General features: G+C 37.5%; 1 protein-coding gene across 5 annotated transcripts in view; it reads left to right on the top strand.

Annotated features, from left to right (window-relative positions):
- Window positions 1–22,958, top strand: part of rbpjb (recombination signal binding protein for immunoglobulin kappa J region b) — an 89,659-nt gene extending 66,701 nt beyond the window's left edge. For 3 of the 5 annotated variants that reach the window (XM_020513966.2, XM_048594940.1, XM_048594962.1), the window contains 4 exons: window positions 1,507–1,647; window positions 5,007–5,162; window positions 13,461–13,564; window positions 15,600–22,958. In XM_020513966.2, the coding sequence (XP_020369555.1) occupies window positions 1,507–1,647; window positions 5,007–5,162; window positions 13,461–13,564; window positions 15,600–15,912 (714 nt within the window). In that variant the 3' untranslated portion in view covers window positions 15,913–22,958. The remainder of the gene's footprint in view (window positions 1–1,506; window positions 1,648–5,006; window positions 5,163–13,460; window positions 13,565–15,599) is intronic. The other 2 variants (XR_007261746.1, XM_048594969.1) reach the window with 2 other exon arrangements.
- The last annotated feature ends 1,544 nt before the right edge of the window (window positions 22,959–24,502 follow it).

Below are 24,502 nucleotides of genomic sequence, written 5' to 3'. Positions count from 1 at the left end.
CACCCCTCAATTTAAAGCTATGTCCCCTCGTGCTAGCCATCACCATCTGAGGGTTAGTATGCAGGAGCAACAAATGACTGGTAAAACCAATTAAATCTTATTAAAAATCAAAAGAAATGCGGATGCTATATCTCGGAAACAGAAACAGAAATTGCTGGAAAAGCTTAGCAGGTCTGGCAGCATCTGCGGAGAGAAATCAGTTTACTTTTTGGGTCGAGTGATCCTTCCTAAGAACAGTAGTATGTTATTGTTTATTGCAAAAGGAATTGATTATTAAAGTAGGATATGCAAGATGTTAGTAAGACCACATCTGGAGTAGTGTGGAGTTTTGGTTGTCTTATTTAAGATTGGGTATAAGTGCATTGTATTGGCTCTGAGAAAGTTCACTTGATTTGGACATTTGGGCAAGTACATGGATAGGAAAGGTTTAGAAGGATGTGGGTCAAGTGCAGGGAAATGGGGTTAGCATGGATGGACATTTAGGTCAGCCTGGACCAGGTTGGACCAAAGGGCCTGTCTCTGTGCTGTAGGACTCTATGACTATGATTATCTGACGACTGTCCTGTTCCCAATCCAGATTGTGTTATCTTACGTGGAACAGGTGGACAGGCTGAGGCTGTGTCTAAAGGTGTTCAGAAGAAGTGGTGATATACAAGTTCCTGAGGAGACTTGATAAGGTGGAAATGCTGTAAAGATATTTCCCTTGATATAGAGATTAGAATTAGGGGACACAGTTTAAACAAAAAAGAGGTCTTCAATTTAAGATTGAGATGCAAGTTTAACTTTTGAACTTCAGGTCTTGGAACTCCCTCTTTCCCAGAGAGCTGTGGAGGTAAAGTCATTGAGTATTTTTAAAGTAGTGATAAATTATTGACGAAGAATAGTCAGGTTATTGCAATTAGGTGGCATTAGAGCCAGAATGAGATCAGCCATGATCTTATTGACTGGTGGAGCATGCTTAAGGGGACAAATGGCCTACTTGTTTAGTTTGTTAGTTTTATGCCTACCAGAAAAGAGTGTTTGTTATAACAAGAGCAGGCTAAGCACACTTTGAGCAGGAGAACATCACTTGTATTGGCTTTTCTCACCTGGTTTATTGATCAATATTTCCTCTGAATGTATCTGAGTTATGGCTACACGCACTCTTGAGCATGCCCCCAAGATGATTTTGTGTTTTGGTGAGGTAGTGGAGACTTCTTCAAGCATAGAACTGACCTTTAACAAAGTTGGTTGAGCATAAATGCTGACAACATATCGATTACAAACTTTTTAGGTCAAGTGTTACAGAGGCTATCATTACACAGTTAGGAGTTCTGGCCCAAAATGCTCCTGGTAGTCTGTATGTGAGAGAAGGATCAGCTATTTCATTTTTATTTCTGTTTATATTGGTGATATAATATTTACTTTGGTTAAAAGCAAGCTGATGCTTGGATATCAAATGTACAAATGTTCACAACGTCACTGTAGAATTCAATAAACTGACATTAAATATCTTGATTTTTGCAGATAATTCGTAAAGTGGATAAACAAACAGCATTATTAGATGCAGATGACCCAGTATCACAGCTCCATAAGTGTGCATTTTACCTGAAAGATACAGAAAGAATGTATCTGTGCCTTTCTCAAGAAAGGATAATCCAATTTCAAGTAAGAAAATGAATTACTTTGACTGTTATATCAAACAATTGTTTATAGTTAGCTATGGGCAAATTAGTCATATTTCTTCAATCCATCTTGGATTATGGGCACGAAAAGAATTGAGAAATTACATTAATGAATCAGTTGGCCATAATGCAGATTTATTTTTCAATAGCACGCTGCAGTAGCTATGGTTCTCCAAGTGATAATTATCCCTGCATTTGAAATTCTGTGCATAGTTCCAGAGGTTACATTATCTGAGATGAAGTTAGAAACAAGCCAAATGGCAATATGTCAAGAGCACACATCTCATTGTTTTGATTGCAATCTGAGAAAATTGATCTCTTGGATGTATAGGAAATTAGTTCAGTCATGGGATTGACTGTGCAGCACAGGGTAATAATGTTGTCAAACAAAATAGATATGACCCATTTAAAATGAAGTATTAGTCTCGAATTTTCAAACCATGATCAGTCTTTATTACTAATTTCCCCTCATATAGCTCAGCAATAATTATTTAATCGAAAAGCAGAGTTAAATTGAGCAATCCCTGTAAATCAGATGGACAGAAGTACATGGTCTTTCTCAACAAAAGTCATTTTCTTGTACGTTGATAATATTAAATTATGTAGCAATCTGCTCTGTCATAAATGTTGCAGTAAACCAATACATATGTCCGCCACACAGATAAGGTTATACTACAGCAAAAGAGTCTCTTTGCTCCTTTTCATTTCAACTTCAAGTTGTTTTGCTTATGAAAAAGTTTATAATTTCATTGTTGAATAATGAAGCTGCAAATACTGAATACTTGTCATTAATCGCCATTCTTACCAAAGCCGTTCAGCTGAAATTGCTAAATGTCATGCACAAATGAGCAGTGTAGAAGCTAATTGCATCTATAAGATTTTGCAACTGATATCCTTTGTGCTTAATGTTCAGCATAAAACCAAATGTGCTGTTATTGAGGTTTCTCAAATGGTGTACTTGTGATTTCAAACTGTTCAGAGTAGTTCATTTGCTAAACTTGATGATTTTCAAGTTAGGTTTATCTCAACAATGGGTCAGTGGGGAGCAGCACACATTTGTCTCCTCATGTATGGATTTGTTTGAGTAGTTTTAAGAGACAAGTTTGTATAGTGTATGGCACTATTCTACAGTGCCAATTATGCATGGCAGCTAAGATTGAGCAATAAATGCTGACCTTGCCAGCAATGCTCACATTTTGTGAAAAATTTTTTTTTTTAATTTTAAAGGATTTGCATTAGACCAGAATTAGTGTCTGATATCTACTTTGTCATCAGATGATTGTGAAAAGGAACTACGTGTTACCATGTAAAGGGATAGGCTCAAATGTTTGGTTTGACAACAATCTTGTAGCTCTGGCTTCCATGTAACATGACAGAAGCTTGAGCAAATAACATATCTTCCCTGTTGCCTAAGGGTATTATACGAGAAGAAGTCACATTAGATTTTAGGTGACTCCTTTATTTCCTGGTAGCAAATTTTACATTTTCTCTACATCTCACCCGTTTTCTTCACCCTTCGATTGCTGAAGGAGCAGGCTTTTAAAGTGCCATTCCTTTGACCTGAGCAATAGCGATACTTTATTTGTTCCTTATAACAATTCCATCCCCTTTCCTGGACACTGAGACTGATCCAGATAGATTCATGCTGCAAACTATTTAAACTTGGGTCAAGAACCCTGGTTAATCAAAAATGGAATTGACAATATACTCTCTGCTCCTGTGGTGCTGCTTGGCCTGCTGTGTTCATCCAGCCCTGCACCTTGTTGACAATATACTTTGAAGGTTTATCTGTACTTGTTAAATGTACTGGTTTCAGAACTTTATGTTCACTCAGTACTCAAGTTAAGATTCTAACTTGACAAATTGCAGTGTTTTCAATCTGAGATGTGTTATACTTCTGGCTTTTGAAAATACTACAAGTGTTCTGAAATACATTAGAACATTTAAACAAAGATGAAATTTATGAACTGTGCAACCAGTATAAATTATTATTGCCTGCTCCCACCTAAAAATCTGTTGAACTTAATTCACCTAAATACTACTTCAATGTAAATTTACATGAAAAAACACCATATAAATGGTTGTCCTCTTCATCTATGGGATGTTCCAAAGAATCATTTCTTAACGGTAAGTCTCTGTTCTTTTGTTGGCAAACACAGAAACGACTTGCCAATTATAAGAATTCACAAACAATAAAATGTACTACTGTCTGTTTTTGTTAGTAGTTGAGGGAATAAGTGTTAGGCAGCATGTTAAAAGAACTGGCTGATCTGATTTTTGAATAAATTTATGTTCATGTAGCAGATAGAAATTGTAGATTTGACTTGCCCAAAGACTACGCTTCTAATAATGCTGATCTCCGTCAGTACCATGCTGAAATGTTGACCTATAAATTTGATTCAAGTTCCTGCTATGGGTCTGGAATCTAAATCTTTCTTTCAGATGTGAGAATTTTATCACTAAAGCAAAAGGATATAAATCTTTGCGCTAACCGTTTCTTCAATTCTGGATGTTAACAGATGAAAATTAATGTTCAGAATTTAGTTTTTTTACAAGTAAAATCATTGGCTGCAAGTTGAACACACATCTATTTTTTGGAATGGCACGGATGGCAGCTGGTATGTTACTGCCAACACAAATTTAGATTTTTGTGCAGTTAGATGTATTTTGGGAAGAATGCACTGTTGCTTACTTGTTGAAATATGTTAGGTTTTTTTATTTTAACCTGAACTTCGTGGCTGATTGCATCAAACGTTTGCAGTCAGGAAGTTGTACCAAAATTATTTTTTTGAAATATTTTGTTACAAGTTTTATGCTGTAGATTTAAATTCGGTGAAGTTAAACTTACAAGTGTATTAGCGGTGGAACTTCTATTGGTGCCATAATTGACTTTGCTGGTTGCGGAATTGAAATTAAAAAGGCATTTGAGAATCTCAAAACACTGGTCTTGTACATGTACCAAATAGTACATGTATTGGGCTTACTATGAAAATATTACAAAACTCTGGTATAGCAATGACAGTAGACACCGGTTTTAAAACCCATAGTAAGCACAACATCAATTGATGACTGATGATTCAACAGTTTAATTTTTGTCGTGCAGGAGATTGGTCATAGGTTAATTAAAGAAACAGTATGTTTTGATCAGTGAAGATAATGACGCATAATTAGAATGTGAATAATACAAGTTCCACTGTACTTTGAAAACTGAACTGATCTTTCATTATTTAAAAACTTGTATCTCCATTAAGTCAGTCAATGCAACTTGGATTTAGTTTGTGTGTCATGGTCACAGTTGTGTGTTTTAATTTAATTTTGCCCCCTCCCTCCCTCCCCTAACAGGCAACTCCATGTCCAAAAGAACCAAACAAAGAAATGATAAACGATGGAGCCTCTTGGACAATCATAAGCACAGATAAGGCTGAATATACTTTCTACGAGGGGATGGGGCCCGTACATGCACCTGTGACACCTGTACCTGTTGTAGAAAGTCTTCAGGTAACAGGACTTAGAACATTTTATAGGTTTGCTTGTTTACATTTAGATTACAGTGGCTAAATCTCTTTACATTAAGGACAAGAATGTATCAGTGCAAATTTTCTTTTTGAAAATGCTATGGTTTTAAGGCATGCCCAAGAAGAACTAGCCATCACCTGAAGAAACTGGCAATCAAGTTGCAGTAACAAATTAGGTGCTGTTTGACTTTTATGGGGAAGATTTTTTTTTGGCTCTGCCAGATGTCCAATAAACAGAATATAACACTATGCTTAAAAGTCTTTGAACCCAGGTATTGAAAGAAAATACAATTTTTATTTGCACGTGATCCAGCAAGTCCCACATCTTTAAAGTTAAATAACTTGGGTAGGTGCTGGCAAAAGACTAGTCTTAGGAAACACCAGTTCTGCATATTTGAGTATTTCTGAAGTTCAACTAAAACTTGTGCTTGTATCACAGAGCAGTGATAAATTTCTTATTTCTTGCCCATCAGTGTACTTGGCAAACTAGCTTTCAGAGCTAAGTGGCAAGAGGCTTAGATCTCTGTTACCGATACAGTACAACTTCCAGGAAGTTTGTCGGTTGTCAGCAGCACCTTGGAAAGTTGTGGGCTTGTTTAGCTTGTGTATCATATTGCAGACTTGGCTACAGACGTACACCTTTGCTTTAATCTGTAACAGGCATGTTATCCTCAAGTCAATTGACCTCAAAGACCCTGCAGGCACATCTCCCCACAATTTGCACTTGTATAACACCTTCCAACACAGACCGCGCGTCCCAAGTTGCTTGAAAGATGCAATCTGAAAAAAAATTAAGATGACAAAAAAAAATCTAGAGTAGTTGCCAAAAGCTTTCCAAGGTTGGTTTTTAAAAGACATTTAAAGAACAGATTGGGTTCGAGAGATCTAAGGGAAATTCCAGCATATTAAGTTTAACTAGCTGATTGCATCAGTGGTAGAGTAAAGAAAGAGGGACACAAATTAGAGGCCAAAGTTAAAAGGATGGAGATTTCCCCGAGCTGATTGTGGATACAAGGAAGAGTGATGCATCAAAGTACTGAAACACAAAGGTGTGAATTTTAAATTGGAGAAATTGTGTATCATATTGCAGACTTGGCTACAGATGTACAACTTTGCTTTAATCTGTAACAGGCATTGGAGATAATTGGCTAGGACTCAAGGCAGATCAGTTAGGGAAAGTGTTGGATGAGGAGGACATGCTTGTTGAAATACAGGTAACACAGTTTTGGATATGTTGTGTTTGGTTGCACAGCACAGCAAAGGGGCAGCTGGAATAGTTAAATCTGAAGGTGGCGAAGGGAAGATTAAAGGTTTTAAAAGCAAATGGGCTAAGGAAGAATGGGATTTGACAATATTACACGAGTAGAAATCAGACATTGTTACAGATGATACATGATTGGAAGTTTGGCTTGGGCCAAATAGGATGAACAGCCTTAGTCATCAGCTAACCAAGGCCTTGCTGAATTGGTAACAAGTGTACTGAGGTAAAAAATGGTTTTCAAATTTAAATTAATTTGATCTGCTTAATTGGACGAAATAGTAGCTAATTGAAGTATTGCTGTTGGGCAGTCACTTAGATAACATGGGCAGCAGAAGTGTTGAAGTTGACGTAATCAGTGGATACCTCCATGTTTGCAGAGGTTGTCATGTAGATGACCATAATAAAGGTTCAAGACTATGTGTTGAGCAACTTTAGAGAGAGCGCTGCAAAGTAAGCTATTGTTGGCAATTTTGTGACTGCAGTTGAGATACGGAAAGGATGTTTCCCTGGCTGTGGGATCTGGAACCAGGAGAGGCAGTTTCAGAATAAAGGGCAAGGCATTTGGGACTGAAATGAGGAACCTTTGCTCTGGTCCAGTATGTTTTGAAAATTCAGTCATTAAGTTCAAACGTAGATTTCTACTTACTAATGACATCAGAGATAGGGATAGCATGGGAATATGGCATTAAGGTAGCTGATCAGTCATGATCTAGAATGACTGAGCAGACTCAAAGAGCTGAGTGGCCTACCCATGCTTCTGTGTTTGCTAAACAAAATGAAGGCTGTCCACTAATCTGAGAGGTAGCGGAGATGGCATTGCAGAAGAATGCTGTATGCCATTGAAGGAGGACTGACTATATCAGTAATTGCAGAGAACAAGGAGGGATAATTTCTCATGGTCATAAGAACATAGATCGTGCAATTTTGACATGGTCAGTGATGTAGCAAGGCAAAATCCTGTTCAGAGAGTTAATGTTTCAGGAAAATGGATAAGAATTTTCATGACAAATTGTTTCTGAAATTCAGTGAGAAATGGGGACAGAGTATAGAGTTTGGAGGTTTTGGTAGTATGCAAACATGGGGAATTTAGAAGGACAGTTGTGGCAGATTTAAGAAGGTGGGATAACCCCTTGGGAGACTGAACAATTTGAAAGAACCATTTTGGACACGGGAGGAAGTTTGATAGTCAGTTTAATGAGAATGGGATTAAAGCAAGCTGTCCCACAAGCAAATTCACATGCAAATTCTTGAGGGTAGGTGAGTTAGAAAGTGGAGATGGTTCATTTTGGAGTTTAGGTATAGGCAGCACAGATGTGAAGGAATTGACTTAGAGTTCATAAGGAAATGAGAAGATATGACAGAGTGTCGCAAATTCTTTCCATCCATCTACTAAGATGAATTTCTAAACATTGGATAAATTCCTAATACTTGTTGGAGCTAATCATGGACCACCGAATGCTTAATTGCACCCCATCCTCCCCTCGTGTTTTGCAGGATAGTCGCAAACCAATTTACAATGCAAACTGAAAGAACTGCGAATGCTGTAAATCAGGAACCAAAACAGAAGTTGCTGGAAAACCTTAGGTCTGGCAGCATCTGTGAAGAAAAAAATCAGAGTTAACGTTTCGGGTCTGGTGACCCTTCCTCAGAACTGATGGTAGCTGGGAAAATGTCAATTTAAATTAGAAAATAGGGGATGGGGAAGGGAGTAAGCGATAGGATGAAGGGTAGAGCCCAAAGGGCGGTTGAATAGACAAAGGAGTTGATAACAATCTGGCTCGGAGGGTGAATAGGTGTTAATGGGGACTGTTAGTGACTAACAATAGGTATGTATAATGGCAGTCTATGTGATAACAAGGCCTGGGGTAGGGGGCTACGACATGGGAGAGTTTAGGCCCTAAAATTGTTGAACTTGATATCGAGTCTGGAGGGCTACAGGGTCCCCAAGCAGAAAATGAGGTGTTATTCTGAGGAAGGGTCACCAGATCGGAAAGGTTAACTCTGATCTTTTCTTCACAGATGCTGCCAGGCCTGCTGAGCTTTTCCAGCAACTTCTGTTTTTGTAACTTACAATGCAGATTGTAGCCCAAAGGCATTGAAAGCATGGTAAGTGACATAACCTGTTACGAGATGTTAGTTGGGGTAGCAGTGATGACCATAGCAAAGAGAAGTGTTTTATCTACTGTAATAGATGTATGGGTAATAGCAGTTGCTTTGTTCAGCAATTAAGGTAGATGCCTGGCAAAATGAGCAGTAGTGTGGCTATACAGGTTATTGGTTAGGCCACTTCTTGATTACAATGTTCAAATCTGGATTTCCTGCAATAGGAAGAGTGGTGCTAAACTTGAAAGGGTTCAGAAAAAGTTTACAAGGATGTTACCAGGATTGGAGGGTTTGAGCTATAGGAAGAGGCTGAGTAGGCTGGGGCTCTTTACCTTCGAGCGTCAGCAGCTGAGGGGTGACCTTATAGAAGTTTATAAAATCCTGAAGGGCGTGGATAGGATGAATACCCAAGGTTTCTCCCCCGAGGGTAAGTGAATCTAAAACTAGAGGGTATAGGTTTAAGGTGAGAGGGGAATGATTTAAAAGGGACCTAAGGGACAACTTTTTCACATAGAGGGTGTTGTGTATGAAATGAACTGCCAGAGGAAGTGGTGAAGGCTGATACAATTACAACATTTAAAAGGCATCTGGATGGGTATATGAATAGGAAGGGTTTAGAGGGATATGGGCCAAATGCTGGCAAATGGGACTAGATTAATTTAGAACATCTGGTTGGCATGAATGAATTGGACCGAAGGGTCTGTTTCCATACTGTACAGCTGTATGATTCTGTCTTTAGTGTACATAATTTTGACTTCGGCACAACGGAAAGATAACTTGCTTGTACCTTCATGTTCCAGATAAAACAAACTACGTAAAAGGTTGCTTGTCACCAATTTTGGAATCCTAATCCTTTTATGAAGCTCCGGTAAAGCCGTGCCTTCCAAGAATAGGCAAGTGCCCACCCAGGGTTTGTAGTAACAGGTTGATGTAGGCCAGGCCCACACTTCACTCCCTGCACCTGTTCCCTGGGTTGCCTGCTTCATGTGAGGGTCTTTTAAAGTCATGTCTTATTGGATTGAGTGTTCTTTTTTTAATGTATCTGTTTTGTCCTATTCATTCATCTGTTGTTTATGTCCAAACATAACATATAAAAAACCTGATGTTCCTGGTTTCCTTTTCCCAGAATTTCCCTCCGCTGATATAAACTTCTGGTTTTTCATGAAGTCTTTTCTAACTTCAGATTATTTAAATTTTGTCTTTTGGCCATCTTTGGAACATGACTAAGGAATGTAAGGAGTATGTAATAAGACACTTCCCTTTGCAGATTTTTGATTTTAATTTAAAAAGTGTACTGGAATCCTCATCTGTCGTCATTCTTTCACAATGCAGGTGGTACTTTCTGAATATGGAGTAAATTACTGTGAGAAAATTTCTTTCTCTTAAACTTGTAATGTTTCTGTTTAAATCTGTTGTCACAAATTTAAATAAATTCTTCATGATTTTTCAATAGGATCTTATTTGATGAATCTTAGTTGGAACTGTGGGCATCATGTATAGAAGAAAGGAAAAACCAAAATATGTTACAAGGCTGCAGCACAGGGATGTTCATGTCAGAATTGTGAGAACTATTGTTCACTTTTGTTTATGGGGTAGATTTTATGGTAAAACGTGTTTTCATTCAAAGTGATAGGAAAGTTAGTTGTAAGCCTGCTGATGCAGAACTGAATACCTGTCAGTAATATTACCCTGGCAGGAGCCTTAATTGCTGTGAACATGCAAGCATTTGGGAGAATGTTCCACCTTGGGCAAATTTGATTGGCTGCGGTATAGTCGAGCATTGACTGTTCCTGAGACTACAAGCTGTCCCTGTGGGAAAAGTCATCGAGACTGAACCCAGAGGCAGTTTGGTATTTTAGATGGGCTGGGTTTGGAGACCTCAGCATGTGGTTGGGGAGGTCAAGGGTCTGATCTTGGAAAGGGCTGGCGGGGGCCTTCACCAGGCAAAGAGAAACCCCCTTGCTTGACCAGGCAGGAAATGAACGAAAATAACCTGCCTTGTCTGCACCTTCCTTCTGCCTTTTTCCCCCCACTGGCTAGGAGAGCAATTATTACCCATCCTTGGATGTCTTGGAAGAGATGGTAGTGTTGAGCTACCTTCTTGAACTAAACCTTGAGTGTAGGGAGATGTATGGTGCGATTAAGGAGGAAGTTCCAGAAGTTTGACCCCTCAATAGTGAAGGAGTGGGAGTACGGTTTCATGTGAGGATGGTATGAGATTTGGAGAACTGGCAGGTCATGATGTGGAGGTGCCAGTGTTGGACTGGGGTGGACAAAGTCAGAAGTCACACGACACCGGATCATCGTCCAACAGGTTTACTTGAAATCACAAGCTTTTGGAGAGCTGATCCTTCATCAGGTGAGATGAAGGAGCAGCACTTGGAAAGCTTGTGATTTCAAGTGAACCTGTTGGACGAGAACCTGGTGTCTTGTGACTTCTGACTTAGCAGATCATGATGTTCCCATGGATCTTCTGCCCTTGTCTTTCTAGATGGTTGTGTTTCTGGGTTTGAATAGTGCTGTTGAAGAAGTCCGAGTGAGTTTCTGCAGTCATGAATTGTGGTAGATTATTAAAATCCTTAGAGGAGGAGGCTCCTCAAATATCCCCATACTCTGATTACTGAGTCACATTAGTATAAAAGACAAGACTGAATGTTTTGCAAGCATCTTCATCCGGAAGTGCTGTGTAAATGATCCATCTCCTCCACCTCTCAAGCTCCCCAGATATCAGTCGTCAGCCATTTTGATTCAATCCACATAATATCAAGAAATGGCTGAATACACTAGATACTGCAACATTTGCATTCCTGACAAGATTCCAGCAGTAGTACTGGCAAGATCTGGACAACATTCAGGCTTGGCCTGATCCGTAGCACGTAACATCTGGCAGTACACAAATGCCAAGCAAAACCATCTCAATAGGAGACAATGGTTATCAACCCTTGACATTGAATGGCAATGCCACAGATGAGTTCACCACTGTCAACATCTTCGGGGTCACCATTGACCAGAAACTGAAGTGGAACAGTCGTATAAATACTGTGGTTAAGGAGGCAACTCACCACTGGATTCCTTAAAGCTTATCTAGATTCCAAAGGGCACAAGTCAGAAGTGTAATGAAATAATCTCCACTTGCCTGGATGAGTGCAGCTTCAACAACACTCAAGATGCTCAATACTATCCAGAGCAAAGGTCGTAAACAGAAACAGGAGTGGGCTGTTTGTCCCCTTGAGCCTGTTCTGCCATTCAGTATTTCATCGCTGATCCATCATTCCTTGTATCCACTTCCCTGCTTTTTTTTTCTGTAACCCTTGATTCCTTGACTATTCAAGAATCTATTTATCTCAAAGTTATCTCTGCCCCCACAACTCTGTGGCAAGGAGTTCCAAAGACACTTAAACCTTTGGTAAATACCTCTTCAACTCAGTCTTAAATTGGTACTCCTTTTTTCTGAGACTACGCCCTCTGGTCCTAGACTCTACATGAAGAAATATCCTCTCGGCATTTATCCCATCAGGCCCATCAATGAGATCACCTCTTATTCTTCTAAAATCCAGAGACTAGAATGCTAATTTGTTTAGCTTTTGCTCATAAGACAGACCCTCCATACCAGGGATCAATCTACTGAACCTTCTTTGAACTGCGTCCAATGAAATAATATCTTTAGTTAAATAAGCAACCAAACTGCCCTCGTACTCCAGATGTGGTCTCCCTAGCACCTTGCACAGTGGTAAGACTTTGCTATTCTTGTACTGTAATGCCCTTGAAATAAAAGCCAAAATTCCATTATCCTTGATTACCTGCTGCACCAGTGTTCTAGCTTTTTGTGTTTTGTTTACGAATACCTCCAAGTTCCTTTGTGTTGCAGCTTTCTGAAATTTTCTCCATTTAAGTGATTGGCACTTTCTCCACCTTCGGCATTCAATCCCTTCACTACCAACGAACAGTGGCTGTAGTGTGTACAATCTACAAGATGCACTACAACAACTCAAGGCACCTCCCAGCAGCACCTTCTAAACACAAACCTCTACCACTGAAAAGGACAAGGGCAGCAGATGCATGGGAATATCATCTGCAATTTCCACTCTGAGCAATAAAACATCCTGACTTGGAACTGTAATGCTGTTTGTGCACTATTGCTGCGTTGAAATCCTGGAACTTCCTTTCAGGAAGTGCACTGCTTATGCCTACATTTAAGGAGACAGCTCACCGTCACCACCTCCTGTTTAATTAGTGATAGGCAATAAGTACTGACTTAGCCAGTGATACCCACGGTCTCTGAATTTATAAAAAATGCTTTAATGCACAAGCCATGCAGTTTGGAAAACGCGAATGAATCCTAGTAATTAAATTCAGCAGGATTCACCCTCTAGGGTTACTATGAAATAGAAATTTATTGCAACAGCATCTACAAAGTTGAGATTGTCGAAAGAACTTCTCTTCTCTATGAGAGAGTGTGTTATATCGTAGCTGATTCTAAGCTGAAGGGTTGTTTTTCAGCAATGGAATAACTACTGTTTTTAATACTGGTGAGTGTTTTGAATAAGCCTTGTATAACCTAGCAAAGGAATTCCACTCTTATTGCGTAGAGCTGGATGAACACAGCAGGCCAAGCAGCATCCTAGAAGCAGGAAGGCTGATGTTTCGGGTCTAGACCCTTCTTCATCTGATGAAGGGTCTAGGCCCGAAACGTCAGCCTTCCTGCTTGTATGATGCTGCTTGGCCTGCTGTGTTCATCCAGCTCTACACCTTGTTATCTCAGATTTTCCAGCATCTGCAGTTCCTACTATCTCCACTCCACCAACAGTTAGGTTTAAGGCAATGTGTTTAATTGTTAAATATGTGACATAACTTTGCAGTTCTTTGTGGATGTGCATACAAGAGATGGCTACGTACAACTGAGCTTTTCTTTTGTAGTTAAATGGAGGTGGGGATGTTGCAATGCTCGAGCTCACGGGACAGAATTTTACACCTAATCTGCGAGTTTGGTTCGGTGATGTGGAAGCTGAAACCATGTACAGGTAAAGAAATTTATTAAACATTTTATAGACTGCTATTTTGAGTTTAATTTGGTTGAATCATGTTCAGTGGGGGGAGAAAAGATTGTTTTACTTTGTTTTGCTCTTTTGTGTCACTGGAGATAACTAAGTCCGATTTAAATATTAGTGCCTGGCTGATTACTTATGACCTGTTGTCCATATACACTGGCACTTTATCTTCATTTTAAAGGAGTTACTGTTTTCCATTCATGTTCATCTTATTAACACTTATTTGTTCAGTGCTGCTACTTATTCATTTTTCTGCTGCCCTTAAACCTGTTCCCATCTGTATTCTGTCGGCTTCATTCTTTGGCTATAGGCGCAATATGTCTGTCAGCACAGTCATATTGCTAATGTTTACACACATTTAATAGAGGAATCTTTATATATTCTTGGAATACATAAAGTAGTCCTGGAAATCAAACTGATAAACTTTTTGGGATAAGGGAACCTGAATTTATTTTGTTCTCTGGCCCAGAACGTTGCAGCAATTTTTTTTTGTTAAATCACCATACAGCAATACTTACTGATCAAGCCTGGAGCAGGCTTATCTCCATTACTAAATGTTAATTTTATGAAAGCACTGCTCAGGGAGACATATTGACATTTGAATTTGTATTAGCAATCATTGGGATAGACTGTTCAAACTTCTTGAGGGAAATTGTGGTGAAGCATTGTGTAAGCAACTTTCAGTGTCATTTGAGTGCCCAAGCAATCCTTAAGTGCCCAACTCTATTAGCACTGAGCCAATTGACTTCATTCTGCATAGTAATGGCCTAATGATCTAATTCATGATTAAATTTTTGTCTTTGACATTTAGCAATTTTTCAATTTTCTAAACCAAGTGGATCATATTGTAATTCAATTTAGCAAACATAATGAACAAAATAATTCAGTCAATGTAGCATTGAAATGTTGATTTTGAGCAACGTTTAAATTTAGAGTGACTTGCAAATCCAGAATGCCTTTGAAGCTGGGAAGCTATGCTTAAAAACTGTGCCAAAACTAAAAGTCAGATTAGTTTGCAGACCAATCAATTGTAAATCATACTTACCTGTGAGCAGCTTCATCTTTACCTATGGAACATTTTGTCTTTATTCTAATTGCATGGTTATTTGTCTGTTGCTTTGGTCTTTGTCTACGCTCCTTATATATAAAGGCATCAATTCATGTTAGAGCACTGTTGATCTTGACACAGCGCAGGAGGAGAGGGCAAATTTGATCAGCTTTCCACACTCATCCCCTGTCAGAAATAAACATCTTTTCTGCCTTTGTGTATTATTTCTTAATGTGAATTTTTAATATCTCTTAGACAACTTCTAAACTGCTCAAGCTGAGCTGCGGCTGTAAGAATACCAATGCAGTGTCATATTTATGCCAGTTTGTGGCGTACAAATGTGGCACTGTATGGCGGCAACAGTATTTAATTGAAACAAAATTTTATTGAAACACTTCTGAGCAAATTCTATAGCAAGATGGAAGCCTCAATATTGGAATAAAATCAAAGTCAGTCTATGCCAAATAAATAAGAGTATCGAAATATTCTGTACCTAGTGGTGCAGTGCAACCTCATAATTTTTAATGTAATTATATATTGCACAATTGAATTTAGATTTGGGTGTGTTTTACTTTTAAGTAATCTGCAGCTTGAATGACTAAGCTGTTTGCACTTCTTGCAATGGGATCTAGTAATGTTGCATTTGATCCACTGGACATAAATATTTCAGGTGTGTACTCTTATGTGATTCAAACTGGCTGTGTGTGAGAATTCTAATATTTGAATGGATGCAGTTTGGTTCTCATGTCAGAATTTGGGATGTACTTGTATTTTTGGGTATCTCAGGTCTTTCCTACAATAAGGTCAATTTCAAAGGCATCAAATGAAGTTTTATTCCCTCAGTGCATAACTATGTTGCTCAATGTAGACACTGTACCTTTAAACACAATCATGGTGTAGCTGAAATGAAAATCATTTATCTAACCATTTGCTAAATCACTTTAACTGTTTTCTTAAAAGGTGCGCAGAGAGTATGCTCTGTGTTGTTCCAGATATTTCTGCATTCCGAGAGGGTTGGCGATGGGTCCGTCAACCTGTTCAGGTCCCAGTCACACTGGTTCGAAACGATGGGATTATCTACTCTACGAGCCTTACTTTTACATATACACCAGAGCCTGGACCAAGACCACACTGCAGTGCTGCTGGAGCCATCCTTAGAGCTAATTCCAGCTTGATGGCGTCAAATGACTCGAACACAAACAGTGAGGGAAGTTACACAACTGTCAGCACAAACTCAGCTATTGTCACATCAGCAGCAACAGTAGTCTCCTAACTATTAAAGTGGTTTAGAGACAGTGACCAACTCTTGGGAAGGGAGAAGATGCAAAACTGTTGAAGTGCTGCAAAGAAAACCCTACTAGTATCAACAATTCTTGTGGTATTGTGGAAATCACCTCTCTGTTTAGATGGTGGACATGTCAAGCATTGATAATCTGCAAGAGGTGTTACCACATTAAGAAAATACACCTATGTATAAAACTTTATAAAGAGCTAAAATGGAAATCTATTTTTCAGCTGTTTAAAGCGAGGGCAAGATATAAAGAATTTGGGTGGGATGTTGGTAAAGAAGACTAGAGAATGCATACAAAAATAACATAGTTTCTACGGACCAAGAAACTTGTATAAGCTTTAGTGGAGGTACAGTTTCACCATACCTTTTTTTTGTATTATACATATAGTACACTTTTGTTACCAAATAGTTTATATTTTCTTCCTATGAGCAATGGGCTCTGAAGTATCCAGGTTCCAGGCCTGACCTTGCTGTATATTCTCATCACCTACTATACCAGTAAAGACCTATATTTTGGTCACTGGCTGGAACTGTCCTAATTTTTATTATTTTTTTTTAAAAAAAACGAGTCGTGTGACTTTATTATCAATTGAAGGTGGTGTTTGAGAGGAGAACCTTATTTTTATGATTATCTGTCAATCTGCATTGCTGTACTTAATGGATGTCTCAATATGATACCCTAATGATTTGGGACAAAAATCAGTTACAATATCATGATCTTTATCATGATAATTTAAGAAACAAAGAAGCACTAAAGTCAAACTGGCTAAATATGATCTGTTACACAAAGGCAATCTAAACATAGATGTAAGCTGGTTCCTCTACTGAAACAGAATAGGCAGAAAGGAAAAGTTGAATTCTGATTCGTAAATTACAGCTTTGATTCCAGTGATAAGTTTGAAAAAATTAGTGAATTGCAAGCCTTGTGTTAAGATTAAGTTACTTCTTCAAATCTATCACCTTAAAGGGGTGTGTATTCAACTATGCAGAGCGCACAGCAATAACTTAGGTGTCTGTATGCTTACTGATGTCTCAGTTGCCGAGCTGCTGTGTGTTTAAAAACCACTGGTTTGAAGCAGGTTGGTAATGGGTATTTTTTGGTATGCTCCACCTTGCTTGATATCTTGATATTTTGTAAAGTAACACAAGCCAATTTATGACAGAATATCATGATGTCACGTAAGGAGAGCCATACATGCAGTTTCAAGCTTTCTTTAAATAGTTTTAATGCACAGTAACATTGTGGGTAAATGCAATACCAGTTAGTGTACATCTCCTTTTATAAAATTTAGCATTGTGACAACTCAATTGACTACACTTTAATTCACATTTTGCTGCTTTTTGTGCTGTTCAACTGGTTCTTCCTCATACTTAAGAATACCAAAAGGGTTATTTTTCGTTCCGAATTCTCAGGATTACCACTGCGATCAGATTGTGGCTGCTATCACATTTACTATGATGATATATATATATATATATACACACACATATATATATATATATATATATATCCAAAATTGAGATATTCTTTCATATCATCTCTTAGCGCATTGTGATATTGGAGCATCCCAATGTACTTCAAAAAAAAAAAATCAGAAGCTTTAAGTAGCTTCTGCTCTGTCTGCAATACATACAACATTACAGATATGTTAAACATAGCTTTATTTTTTCAATCATTTTAATAAAACAGTATTTAGTAATATCTGGTAGATTTGCTTTGCCACTTGAGTAAAAACTGAAGTTTAGTGGATACACTGACATCTGATAAATGAGGTTCTACTATTAACTGAATTAGAAATGTGGCCATTAAGCATGGAGTTAATTTTGTATGATTTTCCCTCAAAAAGCACTGCTTTTGTATGTTGAAACATGTTCCCAGCTTTTTTTAATAGTTACAATACTTCCACAAGTGATAGTTCAATTTTTTGGCTATTTGATTGCTACAGTGGTTTATTTTTTTATTACACGTTAAAAGTGAGAAATTGTATATAAAGTGTAATTTGTTCTTAATCTGTCCCTGACATATTGATGCCACATCTGTTACATTCAAGCTGCAAAAAGCCTGTTTGTACTTTAGTCAAGAATTGTAGTCCTATGGATTTTGGTCCAGTGTTTCTATGGTGCAAGATTGCTGTCTTTTCAGTAAAAGTTGAAACATTAATATAAAGGGTCCTAAGTTTGGCATTTGGGACATTGGGACAGAGTTTGACAAGTTAGTGGCCACCGGTATATTAACAAATATGAATAGGGCATTCAACATAAAAAAATAGCTTTATAGCCTCTTTGGGTATACTAAAATGGCAAACATTGAACATAGACCAGAATATGGAAAAAGAGTGGTGAATTAAGATTGTCCTCTGTCCCTCCATAGTCTATGTGCATGTCTGGTCAGACTGGATCTTTCTGCCTTCTAATGTTAATATGGCTACCTCCTTCCCCTTCAGAGTTAGAGGGCTGAGCTCATTTAGTGAGCAGATTCTATGGCGCCATGGTAACAATCTCACAGCCAACTGTTTAATATGTTTTATGTCTTGTGGACTCTCCAAAGTGCTTCACAATCAATGTGTTGCTTTTGAGATATAGTAACTGTTACATATCAAAATATGTTAGCTGATTGCAAATGGGATTTGCTTTTGATGGAGATTTTGTTGGTCCGGAAATCAGGCGAACATCCTGCAAGCAGTACCATGAATTTTCTTTTTTTTACAGACCATCTAACAAAGCTGTTGCCTCACCTTCAGCAATGCAGCAGTCTGCTCAGTGTTCCCTTAACTATCAGCCTAGGTCATGTGTTTTATGTCCCTCGTGATGCTGGAACCGAGACCCTGTGATTCAGAAGAATACAATACACTGCATCACACTGACAATCATTTCGTCGTGGGTATAAGACTCAAATGGGTGTAATTTCTTTAAAATTTAAATAGTTATTGCCTTGAAGCAATTTCCACCTATATTTGCCTCAGCTCTAAATATTGTAGAAATAAGGGAAGTACTTCCGAAGTGAAGTATTTTTTAAAAATTAGTGAATTTGATTTTTAGTGCCAATCCCCCTTGAATTGTTAACCTGATATTGGTTATGAACTCAAATATTGAGCAGTTTTGCAGTCAATTGGCATTCAAGATCAAAAAGTTACTGATTTGCCAGCAAAGTTTTAACAGTTGGCTAAATGCTATCAGATTTCAGACCTGATGTATTAATTCCATTGTCATAAAAGTAATTTCTTCTGCATTGTGAATTTAAGCAAATAAATTCTGGAGACAACTCCAAGTATTCTTTTGGCACTTGATAAACAAGTTATGAATGGAAGCAACTGTTCGAGTAAAAAAAAAAAGTAAAATTTAAGTTATTTGACACTCTGATCCGTTTCCATTGGTCAGACAACTTGGGCTAGAATGGAAGTCAATTTGAAGGGTAGACATCAAATATTTGATGTCAGGAGTGAGAAAAGGCCAACCAGCCCATTAAGTTTGTCCCTTTTTAGTTGTTTAAGTCATCCAACCTAATGTTTAACTGTGACTTGAACATCCTGATGTGTTTGATTTTTGTCTTTTCCCACAGATCATTTCATTAGTTTATCACCCATTAATCCATCCCTGGATCTATTTGAATTTATTTTGCACTAAACACCTGCTAATCTAACAAAAGGTTGATATTTATTTTTACAATTCAGCATTTTTATTCCCTTGATGAATTTAAACTTCTCTAATCTTTCCTTGTAGCTCATCCACTTTACATCTTGCTGTAATTCTTGTTGCTGTTCTCTGCATCCTTGTCAGTGCATCTGTATCTATTTTAAAATGTAACCAGAATTGTACCTGATATTGCAGGACGTTGTTCCATGCATTATAAAACATCATGTGATATTTGTAGACTTGTAATCCATTATTCATGGTATGTATCATATTTTTTCGCTTTTTAAATTGCTGACCCACATTCTCTCAATATTGGAAGTGGTGAGCCTACTGTCACTCCCGAGTGGTCCTCTGCCAATTCTGTTCTTTGTATCTGTGCCGCTTGAACGTCTTTTTTCCTAAAATTCACTACATTGCATTTGTTAGGTTTAAAGTTTGTTTGCCAGTTACTGTACTAATGCTCATCAAGACTCGGATGAAAAGTAGTCATGTATGTGTGCTGGATGGTGTTCAATACCAGCTTAAGTTAGAGTTTTCAGAAGAGCAGTTCAAAACTGATACTGAAAAATGGCAGAAGAAAGTACCTTTTTGTATTCTGTGACTAAAACAGTTGTGTTTTTCAAGGCATATGTTAGGATTTCATTGTTCTGGTATGGATGTATTTCTACTAGTATTTTGATACTACAATTGACTAGGTTTTTATAGATTTGGTAATTTTGGAAATAAAATTGCTTGGGTTTTCACTCTTTCTGTTGGAATTTTGATTCCAAAATGTTCAAATTTTGCTCTTCTCAAATTTTGTGTGTAGGAATGGATGCATTGGTGAATTTCACTACAGTCCTTAGAGCTGTTCATGCAAGTTTGTGTTTTTGATTTTGTTTGGATGGGAGAAGTACAGTACTACATAAAACCGGCTTTGCCAAGTTACCATCTAGCTAATCTGAGATCAGTCCATCTAGAGACATCTGATGTCAAATAGTTTTCAATTCAAAATGTTCAACTTTTAATCGTGTCTATTGTAAATTATTTTAAAAGCATTAATGTCACCTGTTTGAATATGTCAAGTGATATTTGATATATTGCACTTAGCGAGTTCCTCATCGCATTTGACTATTGACAGCCTCGGGTGAACAGTCCCATTTTGCTTTAACAAAGTGTCACCTTTGGGATTGGAAATGTTGTTTGGTTTTTTGGCTGCTTAGACTAAGTAGGTCAGTGGTGGTATGAAGTTCATCATCCAAGCCATCACAGTCTGCCCTTGTCCCCTTTCAGACTACCGTTTCAATTCATTCTTGTGATGCTAATTGTTTTGACAGTGTCATTGTTTATTGGACATTATTTTTCACACTGAGATGGTGTTCTAACAGTGTTCTACATACTAGGAAGGCAATTAAATCGATCATATAGGTGATATACTGCAGTTGCCAGTGGACCAGACCAGGTAAGGATAATAGGTTTTCCACCATAAAGCATATTAGCAAACCAGAGTTTTTATGACAGTGTGCATGTTTGATTTTTTTTTTTAAATTTCCAGGTTTGTTTCTACACTGAATTTGAAATGATCATGGTCTGATTTGAACCAGAGTGTAAATTTTCAGCCCAGGCCTACATATGGATTCCCAGTCTATTAGCTTAACTACAGCATTATTATACACCTGTACCTGCCAGAGCACTAATATTGTACATCAGTCACACAAAAGTAAAAATGTTTCTATATATAGAGGATTCTCTCACTGTCTAATGCAACAGCATCTTATGTAGCACATTGGTCTCATTCATTGTGTTTGTGTTGACTCCATTTGAACATGTCACACTTGTTTTCCCAAAGGTAAATTTTGAGCATTGATAGAGCTTTGTAAAGTACTCACTGAATTTTTTGCCAAGTGAATTTGATGTACACATTTCAATCACTTTCATCCCAAAAGTCTCATTAGTTCCCAGAGTCCTTTTCACATTTACATACATGGTTAGGTGAATGTCATCCACAGAATTCATCTAATTGTGGTCAGGAGACCCACCTACGATTACCCAACCACAAAAGAAAAGTCTTGGCTAAAAAAATAAATTTGGGTCTGTTGTTGTAAATTAACACTTTATTACGTTGTATTGAATCACTGATATTTTATGGATTGTTTTTGTGAAAATTGCTAAATACTTAGATCTGCAGAGATGAACAAAAATATGAAAATTCTCAAGTTGCTTTTTTCAGTAAAAAATGGAAGTCTTGTAGTCTGCAGCAATGTACAAAATTTACGAAACAAACTTTATTGTGGTGGGCTAATTAGGAATGTTATGTTGATTGGATTTTATTCATTTCATTCTGGACACTTATCAAATGGAGGCTGGGGCACTCAATGGGAAAATGAAACTTGTATGAATATAGTTGTATTAAATGGAACTTGATTTTTTTAAAAAAGTAATATCTTACCATTTCTAAATGGAAGCTGGAAGAATGGCATTCAAATAAAATGCCTTTGCTCACTGCTAGTGAACAATAGAAAGTACTGATTCAAATTTTGGTCAAGGGCCTAAGCTAGCAAAGCGGGTAGTAAATACAATATGAAGATAAAGAAGGTGACCCCTGAAGTGATCCAATGAAATAGAATAGGATGGTTTGATTTCATATCTGTTCTGTGTCATTGCTGTAGAGATAAATATACACTGGATCTGCAGTTGACCAAAATTCTCCATGTCTGTTTTGATTCTGGACTACATCAAATACTTAATAGCTTAAAGCTTGAATGCAAAAGTAATCTAATTCCTTGGAAGTGACTATGCAGTTTCTTTTAGAATTCTTAAATTTACATGCTTAAATGAATCCTGTATGGACTGTACTTCGAGCAAGTTAGTCAACACCGTTGTTTTACATTGAAGTATGATGGGGCAAGTCCAATGGGGCAAGTGTAACTAACTGCACACCCACTTAATTGCACTGCTGCATCAAAATATAGACTAACAAGAGCCACAGGTTGATGAATAATGGCATTCATTCTGCACATCTTGAGTCATCAATCCAGAAAGGACTTGGAGCATACTGTACAGCAGCCACTGCTTCCCCGTTGCAACCAGAGTCAGTTAAGAATCAATTAGTTGCTGCATCATTTTCCAACTTGAGGTCTAGGTTATATGCCAATGGGTTTTTTGGGTACCTTTTTTCAGGTTGGACATTTCTTGTCTTAATGCCATTGATTCCTTCAGCCCATCACCTCCAGCTGCAGAACTTCTGTGACATCTCAAAGCCATAGGAGGTGCTACCTAATGTAAATCATTTGTTTGAATTTCAGTTCTGGTACTATTAAGATGTTATTTAGCCTTGTTCATGTGTATCATTTTCTACCCTAAAAATACAAATGATTTTATGAAGAATTAAACCCAATAATATTTCTTTCAGTTTACATCTGTGCACATTACTGGTTGTATTATAGTGAACACTTCAGATAAAAGGTCAATACAAAACATACAGTTTTAAACCGTAGAATTATCATATTTGTGTTGAAGGGTAGATTTCAGGCTGTTTGCAACACAAATAATTATGCATGCACATTGATATGTTCACATCTTAAATGTCTTGATTTCAAACCAGACTGTAATACAATATAAATAAGAAGTCACTTCATCTGCCTTTTAAATTCAACGTACATGACTGCAAATGGCTGGTCTCTGGCAGTTGCAGAGTGGTCGCTATTCAGTTTTGTTTCTGGAGCCACTTGGCCTCTTCTCACTTATGAGAGTGATGCCAAGACTTCTGTCACTTTTTATGCTTGTTGGGTGAGTTTCACAGACACTTGACAAACTGAGTTACAATGTTGTTTGTCAATGATAATAAAACAACCACTTCATATCACAGGTTGTTTTCTCTTGCAGCAGTGGGGGAAGAAAGCTACCAAAAAAATCTCTGTCAACTGCTTAATATTGTTTACGAGTATTACAAAGTTTTTGAGTATCTATACCATAACTTATTTAAATTTGTCTTTTTCTTATTTAAAAAAAGCTACGTATACAATGTGGGCAATGTTTTAATCTTTATCTACTTTCCAAAGACTTGAATAATCCAAGAATCCACACTGCAGTAATGCTACAGATAGAGGTCAGAAGCAGCAAAATGAACTTGCCTTTTGTATTTAGCCAAGATAGTAGCTTCTCTTCCAAATTTGTGCTTATTTTGATCCTATATTAGTAAATAGAAGCTCAAGTATGCATTTGTTTAGCTGCTGTTCACTAATCTAAATAAATGCTGAGAAATGTTGCGGTATGGCTAGTCTATCATACTCTAAAGTAGCAAGCAATCTTTTTGGATAAATGTCATTCACAGGCATAGTTGTACATTTATTCTAAAATTCTAATACTTGGAAGAAAATAAATACATTTCTGATAGTTAGTGTGACCTGGTAAATTCTTCACTAATCAAAATAAACTTTTTCCCCAGGAAGCAGATAGTCCATTCAATTTAATCAAGGCTTGTATTTCAAATAACAGTAGAAGAAAGTTCTAAACAGCTTATAAAAGATTTTTTTTATGCTGAAGTGACACTGCAAAGCAATTTCAGCACACTCTAATGCAGCTAGCAAAATTGCACATCTCGGATTGAGCAATGTGTCAACTCAAAACTGCTCATTTTGAAAATTGCGTCAGAATGGGGAAAATATCTGAAGCAAAATGAATCATAAGTGACAGACATTGTTACTGTGAGATGTTGAGTAAGAACAAAACTAGAAGAGAAATAGTCTTGATTTGGAGTAGCATTATATAGTTTGCTTTTTTAAAATTTAACAGATTAGCAAACCACCTACATCGTGTAAACCAAAGCCCTCTGCATTAAGGTGGCATGGATAATTATTACATCCAGACAAAAATGCAACATAGAAACATAAGTCAACCATTCAGCTCTTCAGTCAGCTTTGCATAGTTGATCTGTTTGTGTTTGCAATTCCTGATTCCC

Source organism: Rhincodon typus, chromosome 1 (genome assembly GCF_021869965.1).
Source record: "Rhincodon typus isolate 14 chromosome 1, sRhiTyp1.1, whole genome shotgun sequence".
Lineage (NCBI taxonomy): Eukaryota > Metazoa > Chordata > Chondrichthyes > Orectolobiformes > Rhincodontidae > Rhincodon > Rhincodon typus.
The sequence above is the reverse complement of the archived record's forward strand: the minus strand, read 5'-3'. Positions and strand labels throughout refer to the sequence as shown.